At 34.7% G+C, this 14,619-nt stretch overlaps 1 protein-coding gene across 1 annotated transcript in view; it reads right to left on the bottom strand.

The window, feature by feature from the left end:
* The window catches only part of UHRF2 (ubiquitin like with PHD and ring finger domains 2), an 83,817-nt gene that overhangs the window by 25,117 nt on the left and 44,081 nt on the right, over positions 1–14,619 (bottom strand). The window contains exon 5 of the mRNA XM_035309608.1: positions 4,696–4,805. Coding sequence (XP_035165499.1) covers positions 4,696–4,805 — 110 coding nt within the window. The remainder of the gene's footprint in view (positions 1–4,695; positions 4,806–14,619) is intronic.

The following is a 14,619-nucleotide window of genomic DNA, read 5'->3' as shown; positions in this document are numbered from 1 at the left end:
TGTTCATTCTGTGAAGTTTACAACTTGAAATTCTGGCTCTCTGGTCCTTCTGTAACATTCTATAATTTCATTCACTTGGATCAAAAGACTTTATCTGAAGCTTTGAGACAGCTGCAGACTGTCAGAAATACTATAAAGTAGGAACAACAACTTTTTCTTCCTTCAGAAGAAGTGGTAGACATCAAGGTAGATAACATTCGTTCCTGTTACTACTTTCACTTTAAGAAAAAGGTGAGAGGAAATACAATAAAGAGTTTAAGACAGATGAGGAAAGTCGTAGGTAAAAACATTTTTACTACGGCTTTCAGTTTGTTAGAGTACTTTAATACATACTCTCTTTGTGTACTCTAACTGGGAAATCTCAATGCAAGCTCAGAAAAAGGCATAGGGAAGACTGGACCACAAAACATTCTCAGAAGTACAATTCTGGGAGAAAAAAATAACCATGAGTTATAGCAGTTCAGAAACTGAAAGAGCTGGAGTACCAACACTTGGATTAAATTTTCTTGTAAGTCCATAGGCAAACTATCTGAGAAACTTCTGAACGGATTGATAATGTCTACTCAAAAGGGCAATTTGCTTAGAAGGATTGTCTAGCAGATGAAATCTATGACAGACGAAATTGTTCCTGTCATAATCTTTGCCAAAAATACCCCAAACTCATTATTCATTCAAAAACTAACATTTACGTTCTCAAGAACAAAGACTGAATATGTTCATGATGTCACAGGCAAATTCATTAATAAGAAATTTGAAGAGGAGACCCGTTATAAAAATGCAAACTATAAACCAACCTGCTCTAACCCCAAACTCCATACAGCACAAACTAAGAATATCACACAAAAGGGTACATACATCAAATCATAACATTTAAGAAAACATTGCCTGTTCCCATAAAAGATTTAACGCTTAGTAAAATATAGGATTTTTTTCATACTAAAGGATATCAGTCCTTCTGACACATTTTTATGGGAGACTAGATTTTTTCAAACCTCATGAATATCTGCCCCAGGTTTGTCTCACTAGAAGGGGACAAAACTATTCAAATACAATTTTCCATCTTCTTCTAGCTTTATTTCTTATTTTTTTCACCATGAGTTATTGCTTAAGTTGCTGCCTTCAGAAGCTGGAAAGTTTATCTATTATCTATTCACTGTAAGTTAGTTTGCTCACATAACTTAAAGATTTCTTTTAAGACCTGACTTCCGAACAGAAAGAAAGATGAGGTATCTCCTTGATATATCCAGAACAGTTCTGGATACTTCTGCATTTTTCCTAAGCATATGGAGAGCAAAAGGAATAACTATGGGAGTGCAGAACTCTCAGCCCCTTTCTGCTGGAAAAAATAAAAAAAATAATAATAATAAAAAAATTGCTATCCCAACTGGATAGACTTTACAGAAAGCGTGATCAATATGGATAAGATGTGAGAATAAAACCTCTGTGGGAGAAACTCCACACTGAAAGTCTTATAAGAAAGGGGACTGGAATACCAAATGTTGTGCTATACCTATTGTCCTGGATAATAATGAGCAATACTCTTATCTTCACAGGTGGAAGAAGTACACCTACATTGTAATTTAGAAATTTTTGTAAGAGAAAAAACAAAAAGCACCCAAATGGAAGTAATCTTCTAGTCTGACTTCTACATGGCTGTACCGGTGGAATTTCTGGAACAGCTACGCAAAACTCACTGATCTGTCCAAGCTATCAACATCAATTCAAGCTGAGGTTGAAGAAATCCCAGGTAACTGGTCTCCCTTTGAAAAATCTTAGAACTGATGACTGAGCCGTCCCTAAATAAACTCATACTCTATCTCATCTGACAAATAACAGGCAAAAAGAAATTTATTTTTTCTCTATATCTTACCACCACAGGTTGTCTAGGCTTATGTAATTTACTCTGTTTTCTGTTACAAAACCAGTTTCTTAGGTAAAAGATTAGTAATAATCTCTTTTAAAAATATATATATTTCTGAAAAAAGCAGAGGTCTATGTATTTATTCAGTTAAACAACACCTCAAGTTTTCAACATTCTTCAATATACAAACAAAATGCAAACTGTCATTTTTATTACATGGCTTTAATTTTTCACATATCTGCTTTACCATGTTCATAACTGAACTGCACTGATTATACTTGGCATATTAGTCATATGGAGACAGGTCTGTTCCTCCCTACCAGAAAGGTATACTTTAGTTGCACTTATTATTTCACATTCTCTTCTTTTACAGGAAGAGTTATCTCACATTTACTGCACAAATCTTGATACTGCTGGAAATAATGTATGTTGATGTCTAGTTCTTAATTCCTTTTCTGCACAGAAATAGTTGAAATGTATTTACAAATATGTTGCTTCTTAATTTACTAATTTGCTAACATAATTTTCTAGTAGGTTTAACTATAACTTTTCCCAGAGTGCAGAATTCAGTTAAATAATTTCAAAATAGCTACCTTATATTTTTTTAATGTAACTGATAAACTTGTACTGATCCTTCACATACATTTTTTTTTTCTAATTTATATATACAAAGCCTCATTAACATATGACCATGCTCAAGGAGTAACAATTTCCCTGTAGTGATAGCCTACAATGTTTATATGGTGAGGACGATTTCCAAAGTATGCATACTAACTTTTGGAAAGGACACAGAGAGAAGCTTCATTAGACAACAATATAGTCAGCACATTTTCTGATTCTGCTCGCAGCAATCTTATAGAGTATTTAAGGATACTTAATTGTTGAATCTCACATGCTACTACTGTAACAAAAATCTACTGCTTCTCATAGCATACAAATAAGATAGTTGTGCATGTATTGATAGATATATGCATAAGTATTTTATTTTTTTAAGTACAAAGTAGGACTAGAGAGTTGAGCACGGCAGAAAGGCAAAGGCTGTACTACTTAGAGCTCAACTGATACGCAGTGTCTTAAGTCAACAATGACAAGATGGTTTACCACAAAAATCAGAACCACATAAACAGAAATGGAAGGGGCAATGTGGTGAGAAAGCTGGACTCAAAAAAGAACAGTTGGAGATGTGAAATCAAACTAAATTACCAGATCAATTAAATTTGTAGGTTTACATTTTTTTAAGTTTATATTTCTGTGTTATATTTATTTCTGTAGGTTTATAAACAATATCCAGAAATGGGAGCACGAATAGAATGAAATAAAACATCCACAGAGGTGCTAATCTCTACACAGATAGCAGTAGGTGAGTCATTTAAGCAAAAAGGTTACAAATGAGGAAATAGGTCTAAAATAGGAGGGGGAGGAGCTGTAAGTGAAAATAAAGAGCTTGAATTTGAAATAATAAAAACAGCAATCATCAGAGGAAGTACAGGATGTAAAATAAATAAATACTCAAGCCAAATCAGATGGTCCCAATGTAGCCAATTTTGTATAGTCAGCAATATAGTAATTATTTACTTCCTTAACATGTGTATAGTTTTAAAAATTAATTTAGTACACAGAAAACATGGGGAAGAACTAAACAAACTGTAATAATTTGATATGCCCTTTAAAAGGTTTTGTAAATAATTATACTTGCAAAATAAATAGGTTTGTAAAAGCAAAGCAGTATCTGTACATTTTAATTTTTCTCATACCAGTTTTTAAAATAGAAGCATGCTTTAAGATATTGCAAAACCCCTTAAATTATACATAGAGAACATAAAAATATTTTTATTTTTTTTGTAAGTAACCTAAGGAAAGTACATCACAAGCAATTAAAAATGAATTGTGAAAAGTTTATTTACAAAAAGTCACATTTCTACTTCTAAAAATACAAACTTCAAATGCAATGTGCTTTTCTAAAATACGTTTTTTTAGATAACTGCAAATAAACAGTAAGTACACTAATTCTTGTGCACTAATAGCTACATACAAAGATTCTGAAGAATACTTTCCTTGGTGTCAAGAATCTAAGATATGATGTATCTCCTTCATTTTTTAATTCAGTAACATCTATTAGTAGAGTTGAAGATCAATCTCTCAGTTTCACTGTCATAAACACCATCTTATCACTCCTAACTTCAGCATATCTTTAAACTTAGGATAAAATGTCCCACCACTTTTTAGATATTCTGCCACCAGCTCCTTCCTTTGGCGGTCAGGAAGATGAGGAGGTATGGCATCGTTATTTTTAGAAGGTTTTACAGGGCCAAATAATAATCTAAACATGAATTATTTGGTTTGTCTGATTTTGTTTGTTTGTTTGTTTGCTTTTCATGGTACTAGTAGCTCTGGTACAAAGTTCTTATTTTTTAATCTGTACGTAATAACAGGTTTAAAAAGCAGCATTACACACTAATTCTGTCTTCGGCATTTATTAATTTATTAAAAGTTTAAATGGCATGTCCATTGCCATAGAAGTTCTGGTGACCTGGACAACTGTCTAGGAACTTAACTAAGATTATGAATTCATTTTGCACAGTTTGTTTGGAATATATCCCGTTTTTCTGCTCGTGACAAAGATCTTAAAATCTACATTACAGTAAATATACCTTTAGAACAGAAATCTAAAAAGAATTCTATGTTACCACTTTCCTGTGCATGCAAAACCTTTATTATTACCTCTGCAAACTACTTATTCTGCATTTTAAAGAATCATTCAAGTATTCAATTTCTATATCTATTCAAATGACCAAAAAAAAACCAAACAACAACAACAAAAAAACAACACATACTTTTGAAATCTCCATCACCAAATGTCAATGGATAAGCTCCTGGTTTTTCAATCTTGTACATTTCTTCTATAAAAAGGATTTTACAATCATTTATTGTGTCTTCTGGGCCTCTGAAAAATAAAAAGTACATTCAACTTAGTTTCTCAGACCTAGACTCTTTAATTTATGACTCCTAAGCAATGGGATAAATCTAAGTAGCATCTTTTTTTCATTGTTGATTCAGTCCACACACAAAATTCGGTGTAGTACTAACTCTACCAAAACCAGAACATATGCTCTTTACGCTTGCATAAACAAAAGACTAGCTCATTGCCCTCAGATTACCTGACTGCCACATCACAGCTTGTAACTAAGTACGTCCTCCTTGACAGCCATCCATAACATTGCAATTCTACCTCTAAAACTACAAACTGTTTTGCTGGCTGAACACAGCAGACCAGACAAAATCATATCCTCTTGAATAAAGAATACTAAACATCATTGTGAGAGTATACTGCCAGAAATGAACTAGATTTCAAGATGCATCACTTACAAGATGCAATAACAGATATTATTTGGAACCTATAAAGCAAGAAAAACGATAAAGTTTAAAACTCTTTTCACCAAAAGAAAGCTATAAAGCCCTACCTTGACTTCTAAAATGTCTTGGAAAACTAAAATCCAATCCTGCAAACACATGTGCAATATTGAATTTCGTATACTGAGATTAGTCCTGTTAATGACAGATTTCTGTACCAACTCAAATCATTAGACCTCAGTGATGAATAACAAATACCCTATGACTCCACAGCACAAATGCTAAAAGCCTTCTAGAGATGGATTAGGGAACATAATGTGTAAAGTGAAGGTTTTCACTTTCTCATGTGCATTTACTAAAATTCTAATCCAAATATAAATGCATTTAGATAGACAAGGTTAGGAAAAAAACAAAACAAAACAAAAAAAACTTCTAAAATGCTGTCTTTTCTTCCCTCCCCAGGATGATACAGTGTGTTCTGCAACTACCTCTTCTTCTACTGTTTTCAATTTACTACCTAATTTAGAACTGATTGTGAGGTTTCAGTATAATGCATATTGGAAGCATTTATTACTGAGCACAGTCTTCAATTCAGTGACTTCACTGAATTGTGTTATTACCAATTGAGCAATTTGACACAAGAGAAAGGAATTTGCTTGCTGGAGAGCTTTATTTCTTTTAGAGTGATACCCAGCTATTAAAAAGAAGTCTGAAGAACTTTTGGGTTTGATGAACTTCTCTCATCAAAATTTACTCTGTTGAACTGCTGCAATCCCTATTTTGTTTCTAAAAGATCTCTTCAAAATCTGAAATTACACAAGTATTTAAAGGAATACAGACCACAAATGCCATAGCTTTAATTATGAAGATTATACAGTTTAATATTTCACCAGGCCTGTGATGTTTGTAGTTAAAACGTCCAGTGAGTGTTCTGCAACACAAGAAACACATTTTTTTCTTCTCTCCCATATAGAGATGCTGGATGTGCTGGACATCACAGAGAAATAGGAGCACACAGTCAAACCTATTTCCAAGTTAGTAAAGAGTTAAGATTACACAGGTTTTTGAAGGCTTTATTATGAATGAAAAACAAAACAAAACAAACAAAAAAGCTAACACCTATTTGAACTATGTTGTGCAAGATTCTGCTAAGCAAAACTAAAGTGTATTGCTTCATTACAGGGAAATAATGAAAATCAATAACATTGAAGATACTGATAAAATATTGCTACACTGGAGACTACTTCCAAGCAAACACCACCAGTAAGATAAAATGTTATGTTTCTTTCAAATTGTAAGAGTGTACACCAGCCTGACAATATGTCTAAATAGGATTAACAAGTTTAATAAGCCCCATTGGTAGGATATTTGTAAGAAATAATCACAGAGATAATCTAAAAATTCTTGCGCAGAGATCCAGGTGGCATATTCCTATAAGAAGTTCTATGCCACAAAACTACATCAAACTATAGACGAGCAGGGAAACAATATATTATGGTCCATAGCAAATAAGGCTAACTGCAATAATAGATCATCTCTAGGACTAACACACTGGTGTCTGGGATTAGTTACTGAATGTGACCAGATTCATAGGTCTAAATGTGTAGGGGAGCATGTTTACTGCTTCTAAAAGCAATGTGGGAAAGAAATGCACATGCATATAAGCTCACAAAGAATATGTATCTAGTTTAAGTAAATCCATTTAAATGTCATCACTGTTTCTATCCTCTTTATTACTGATGCCTATGAGCAGTTTTACTATCAAAGCAAACATGAGGCCTTTGTGCCATTCAAAGTTCCAAGCAGCTCTAGCCAACGGAAATGTAAATTGGAATATTCTTAATAAAAAGTTGCTATTTGTCTGTTAATAGTTTGTGGTGACTCAAATCTGGGACTTGCCCATTTATTTTGCTTGAGGGTGTGCCTCTGCTTCTTCAGTAAGACTACAGTTCTCAGAAAAGAGAAGCAAAAAAGGAAAGGCTCTGCTCTCTCCCCCATTTCATTGTCTGCTCCCACCACTTCCCTTGTGCTGACTCCAGTTCTTGGACTCTGCCACATGCTGACTTAACTAAGGCAGAAGAAAACTAAGCCAGGAAAAAAGCCACAGGCAACAAAACCCTTTTTGGTGGCCCTGAAATCTGCAGTGGTTTAGATCTCCATGGAACTGGAGTCTGAGAGGACTTTGATGGTGTCTTGATTCACCACGATTGCCTTTTACATGTACCAACAGTTGTTCATTTTGACATCTGTATTTATTTGACCCTTTTTATTCCCTCCAGTGTTTGGAGGGAAATAATTCCCCACTTGTTAGTCATATGCATAAACAGAAACCACTAGCAAAACTGAGAGATTTTGTGTATTTCAACAGAACATACAAACGCTACATCAGTGCAAATACCTCAGTCTGATAGAGAAAAGCTTACTTTCCTCACCAAAAAATCATGTATTTAAGTTTTGTTTGCACACTAGGGGGCATTGCTTAAAGCAGTTCTACACATTGTGGAAATATCCCTCAGTTTTATTTAAGTTTATACGCAGTGCAGTGAACACAAGAAGGCGAATTCCCTGCATCTCAGTCTGGATGAGACTGTATGGTCCAGCCACTCACACTGGAAGGCTGGACTCCAGCTTCTGTCATCGCAAAGCATGACTCTGACAACATAAGGTTAGAGACACCTCTGTGAATGACCACGGCGTTTAAATTCCTCCACCTGTCACCACATCTGCAGTTCTGTTTAGGGCAAAATATCCAGTAAAAAAAATATCCAGTTTTACTTTAAAGTGAACTACGTATCTAGAAAATCCTCCATGAAACAGATAAAAGAGCACTTCCAAGAATAACTACCCCTCTAAGAAGGGCTTTAGGGACCAGTATAGTACTGCAGGAAAAGTGAGAGTGGAAATACCTTTCTTCTGCAGTAGCATGCAAAAACCCTTTGGATTATCTACAACACAAACATAAATTCACAGTGATAAAACATCATGCATTCAAAGATGCATAGATCCTTCTTCAAAGAAAAAATGTATAAATGTATACATAATATCTGTCAGAAAACACAAACAAACAAATACAGAGGGACCTTCTCAGAGTATCAAGGTCTCCCTGCTTATTTTTGAAAAAAAACAAAACCCCAAAAATTTACAAAACACAGCATCAAAAACAAAAAACAGCACCACCAACAAAAAACACACATACAAAACAAACAAACAAACAAGCAAACACACAGACAGAAAAAAGCTACCAGCAGTTCTCTTGACCTTCTTCAATGCTATAAACCTTGTTATGTTAGGACATTCCTTATCTATCCCATGGCTTGACTGCTGGATTCCTCTAATAGCTATTTCTAATATAACTCAAAAGCAGTGCATGCATTTTAAAACTAAAACATAGAATTATGCCTTATTTCTCCTAAATAACATGAAATTTTACATTCAACAAAGCATGTGTACAGATTTGAATATCTGTATGCATACAAAGAAAAACAAGCAAACCTTAAATTTTAAGCAGATCTGTACAGGAAAGTCAGAGTAGTCACAGAAGTTCAATACACTAGATTTTAGTAAGTCTACAACTACAAATGTATCTACTGAAAAGCTGAAGCTTAATGTATTAAATCACTTATAATTTTGTCAGGAAATGATACTGACATGTTCAATGTAGACCAAAACATAGCTGCTACAAATATGACTCTCATATAAAGAAATATTTTCAAATTCTAGCACATTTCAGACAAATTTCAGCCTATTTGCAGAGCTTATATTCCCTCAAGTTTTACATCTTGTTCAGTATTTGTGTGGGTTTGCCAGTAGTACTCTATCACTGTTACAAGCAAAAATGCTTCTAGAAAGACTTGTAATGTTTCTTTCCCCTGTCTTTACATTGCCTTATTGTTTGGAGCTGTTTTACTTTAATTTAGCTCATTTTTATGGCATTTTCTCTAGAATATAGAAAGCAGTATCTGGGAAAACCAAACCAAACCAAACCAACTTTTTTGTTTGTTTTGTTTTGTTTTGTTTTTTACATTGCATGCAACTTTACATTGCATGCAATTTTCTGAGTACAGTTTTTAGACAAGAAGAAAGGTATGAAAACACCACAAAGCTGAGGAAGCAAATCTACAGATGCTTGTGCTATTGCTAACCATATCTACGGGGAACAAGCCAAACCTGAGCTCAGTAGAATATTTACTAGGAGTAAATTCCACTGATGACAATTTAAACTATTAAACTACATTGATTTAAACTGTTGAACTATTAACTGCATTGATTATGTCACTGTTTTCTTCAATCATGAAGAGATTTATAATTTGGTTCAATTATATTAGTAAACTAAAAGGCACCATGTCAAAAAGTTTCTGTGAAGTATGCAGAAACAAAGATTTTAATAATCAATTTCATTACCAAAAATCATGTGTATGTCAACCTCAAAACACTGAAGCTCACCAAACTTCTTCTAAAGCTAGTTAAATAAAACAAGTCCTTTATCTAATGCTAGAAAACACAGAACTATCAAAAAAATAAGTAAATTCAATTGTAAGCAGGTAACAATTGGTAAAAGTGTAATTTCTTCTCATACCACTGCTATCCTTCTGACTGATCTGATACCTAGATGGAACTGATAAAACCAGACAAAATTAATAATTTCTGTATCATTTATATGGTTATGGTAAATGTCCTTCTCTTTTGGGTGTCACTTGCATGTTTCTTTGGGATAAGGGTACTCAGAAAATAACCTCTAACAACGTTTTTCCTGAAAGGAGTCTAGTATTTGAACTAGAGAAAACATTGCATTTTCTGCTCTGAATGAAATAAGTAGCAAGCAAATACTATCATATACATTTACGAAGCTGGTGTGTTCCACTAAATACTACGGTTGCATATCCACAACTACAGAGGAAGTTCAACTACCATTGTGACAACTGATGGCTAAGAAAAAGTAGGTTTGCCTTACCAAAGCTGAAAAACTCAGCTAAGCTATTTGCTAATTCTTCTCTCAAGCTACACATACATTAGCTTTGATGTTCAGACCACACATAACATGTCTTAAAAAAAAAAAACAAAAACAAAACAAAACAAAAAACAGGATTACAGGATTATCTAGTAAAATTGTGGTTATATTATTCTGTGAAATATACAGAGAGACCTTTCTACACCTTTCACACAAGACACCTTTCTACATTTCTTCACCTTACCGTAGTAAAAATGAGATGAAAAAAACTTAAATTATACCTTAAACATAGTAAGACTCCATTTGTATTTCATGAAAGCACACTAAATCCTTTAAAGAAATTAAATCCCAAAACAGAGCCAGCCAAACCTTGCAATACAACAAAATTCCTAACACAAGCTTTTCTTTCAGATAAGTTAGCCACAGACAGAGAGAAACCTTCAGTTGAATCTTCTTATATCCATATTTTTTGTTTTTCCATCTTGATTTTTGTTTAAACCATCAGTTTGCAAAACACTCTAGACAAATGTAAGCACACTTGATTAGAAGAAATATGTTATCCGGGCATTATCCTGGGTATTTCGAAGGTCAGCTTTCAAGAAAACAAAACCTGCTAGAAGACAATTACCACATTCTGAATACTCTATTGGATCTTATTGTCTGAGATTCAGTTTCAATTGCTAGACCTATATCTGGCATTTTCTAGTTTTATCACTTTACCATATTGAAATTAGAAAAAAAAAGGATTTCCACATGCGCTAACAGTCAACATACAAACCTGAATCAAAACTGTAAAAGTTACACTATTGAAAAAAAAAAATACACGAGTTATATTCACACAGTGAATCTTTAGGTCTCCTAAAAACTGGGGGTTAGAACTAGATGAACTTCAGGGTCCCTTTCCACCCAATCCATTCTACAATTCTATGATTCCAAGGAAAAAACATTGTTCTCACTAAGTCATGTTTGCCATTGACAACTAAGACATCTGTCAGCTTCTGTGGTTACCAACAAAGGGTATTGTCCAGGTCAGCAGAGAAAGAGCCACAATCAGAACAAAACCTAACAGAACATAATGTCAGCTATGATCAGCAAATGTATGAATTCATTTAGCAGTCGATACAGAAATCAAAACAGGACCAAATTTACAGCCACTTTGAGGATCTGTATTTTCATATGCACTGCTTTGTTTACCTTCTGTTTATGATTAACCAGCATCCATTCTGCATTTGCTAAACTTTCAGCTAGGATCCTTCTACTTTCTCCTGCAGCATCAAACAGTTGGATAACTTCTTGAGACCTATGCAAGCAAACTTTTCAATATTACCACTCTCAATGCTAGAATTTAGAATTTAGTAAAAGTTAGAATTTTTACTGTCATTAGAATTCTAACAGCAATTGAGACACTCATGTTCCGAAGTTCATGTGTACCCCATGTACCAGAAGCATGTCCTTGCTTCTTTACACTTTGTGCTTTCACATCTGTCAGCTGCATGAACTTGTATCCTGACTTACTCAATGTACACGTTTGGAAGTGGGGATTAATTTTGAAATAGATAAAACTTTTAAAACTTTTTAAACAAGAGAAAATGGGCTCCTGAACAGAGTTCATGAATAATGTTTAAAAAACAGTATTATAAAAATACTAAGGGTATGTTACAATCATTAGGTTAGAGAATTAAATTAGTGCAATTAAAATAAATACTAATAAAAAATAATAATAATACTTTTGAAAATCAAAACACGTTCTGACATTCACTTTAACATGTTCATTCTAAGTCACTATCAACTAAAGTAATGTTTATGAAACTAAAACAAATACACATGTATAAGCATTTATATTTCAAAAGATGTTAAGTGGAAAATATCACAATCTGATATAAACTACTACTGCTTGCTTTACATTTAAACATAATTATAACTTTGGCTAAACTGCAAACACGTAATGTTTACACAATTAAACAAAAGCTAAAACATACCAATAAAGCAATTACAATTCTCACCAGATATGACTAGAGATTCGATTTTAAATGGGCTTCTTTTAAAGCGACTTACTGAATCTTCCCACATAAAAATAGCATATTACATTGATAATTTGACCAAATCTTCTAGGTTGCACTAAATTGCAAAGAAGTTCTTTCATTTTGTATTGTATGAAAACTGAAAAAGACAATATTTTCAAGATTGTTTTAGAATATTCCACACCCATTTGGTTTATCATGAACATACAAATGTAGTTGCAAAATAGAACAGTACTAGTTGTGCTTTTAATTCAATTTTATTTATTTTTATTACATGAGCCACTATAAAGACAAACACATTAGACAACTTTTCAACTATGCAAAAATTATATTCCCATATATAAATATATGCTTAGAGAGAGAGAGAGAGAGACTAAGACACTAAGACAAAGATAAAATTATTTTCCAGGATACATTGAAGACCGCACCATCAGAAACATCACAACCTATCAGGAACCCTTAAAACCATTAAAACAAAGCAAAGAAAAGCAAAATGAAACAATCCCTATCCACCCCACCCCCTCTCACCCTCTTCCCTGACTGCTAAACCTACAGATTCACTTTATGGATACATGTACAAGCCAACCAGCATGTTACTTTTTTAACCTCAGAAGTAAGCATAATGTTTCATGCATTTATAAATTATCATATTATAAGTCATTGGTCAAGACTCTGAAAGAGGATCTTTGTTTGCAGGGACTCTCCTTTTTCCTTAGTCTAGGAACTGTAAAGAAGATGAATATTACAAAAGCAAGCAAAAACATAACACCTGGAAAATGGGAAAAGCACTCTCCTCTAAGAAAGTAGCAAGTTACATTGGCAGATCCTAATAATATGTTTATTAGGGCAGCTCAGGAGCATGACTGCCCTGTGCCGTTGAGCAGATGGAGGAAAAGGCAGTAAATGAAGAACAATGGATCCCACCCACCATGCTGAGGCATGCCCATGGCCAGCCCCGCATCCATGTTGAGGACCTGTCCATGGTACTGCAGAAAGGCTCCTGGTTCAGAACCAGAGAGGGGAAAGGCCTTGACATTGTTACAACTCTCCCCCCATTTTGGGACTCAATTAAGTATGTTCTTTGCACTATCACAATACTAAATGGCTGGTCACAGATTCCAAATCCATGTTCAGACATGCAGGTGTCAACACCTAGCTGACAGAACACCCTGAAACAACCAGGTAAAAAGAGCTGGCATCCAGGGATGTTTCTGCTTAGAATATGATGAAATCTCTTCTCACCAAGCATTCCTTAAAGTCAGAAAGTACGCAGGTCTACAGAGAGAAAAAGCCCTAATTAATTTGGTATTTAGAGAGCAGCGCCTGATTATGAAGTGTCTTTATTCTTTATGTTGCTCTTTAGACAAATTAAATCAAATACCCGTGCCATGATGGCCAATTCCATTACTGCATGATATTAAATGCCACATTCAAGTGCCTTATGGCTTTTTCATAATGGTAATACAGCTTTTCTAGTCATTATGTGAATGTTTGGAGTTGGTGATGATACCATTATAATTCATTTTTACATCAGCATACAAAAACTTTCATAGACTTCTGGGTAAAACTGTTGAGAAATTCCTTCAACAAACAAGTGAGAAAGCTGTGGATGGGATAGGCAAGCAAAGGGTCAAGCATGATCAGAAGAGAAGGAATATAGCAGGCTGAAGTGTAATCACTATAAGCATAGATATCTAAAGGAAATGCCAGCAGAACAACCTTATGGGGAAAGCTCTTGTGCCCTTTCTGGGGAACCTGCACACGTGTCTGCCTCTCTGAAATGACTGCACATTAATGCACACAACATGGGGAACAAACAGTGAATCACTCAAGTCTGCAATTATTACATGAGTACAACCTCACTGGGATGATGGAGGCATGGCGGGATAGCTCACATGGCTGGAATGCTGTGATGAATGGATACATTCTCTTTAGGAAGGACAAGCTATGAAGGCAAGGAGGGGAAGTTGCCCTTTAATGGGGACAGGTCAGTAGCCAGTCAAGATTACCAGAGAGAACTACATGGGTGATGCTAGAAGTATTGCGTCCACAGGATCTGGTTCTTATGGGGAATTGTAAGCACCTTGATAGGACAACACAGCAGAACACAAGAAACCTAAAAAATTTCTCAGGTGCAGTGATGACTTCCTGACACAGGTGCTCAAGGAAATGTGGATGGCTAGGCCTGACTACAAACAGAAGAAACAGGATGTGGAAGTCAGGGGCAGCTACGGCTGCAGCAATGATGAGAGGATGGAATTAAAGATCCTTACAGGTGGCAGCAAGGTAAAAAGCAATGCCACAGACTCTTCAGAGATCTGCTTGGAAAAAAATCCCACAAGATACAGCCCTTGATATTAAAGAAACCTGTTCTCCAAGCTCAAAAAAAGGTTCATCCCCACATGCAGGAAATCAAAGGCATCAGGAGGCCTCCACTG

This window comes from Oxyura jamaicensis, chromosome Z, assembly GCF_011077185.1.
Source record: "Oxyura jamaicensis isolate SHBP4307 breed ruddy duck chromosome Z, BPBGC_Ojam_1.0, whole genome shotgun sequence".
NCBI classification, from domain to species: Eukaryota; Metazoa; Chordata; class Aves; order Anseriformes; family Anatidae; genus Oxyura; species Oxyura jamaicensis.
The sequence above is the reverse complement of the archived record's forward strand: the minus strand, read 5'-3'. Positions and strand labels throughout refer to the sequence as shown.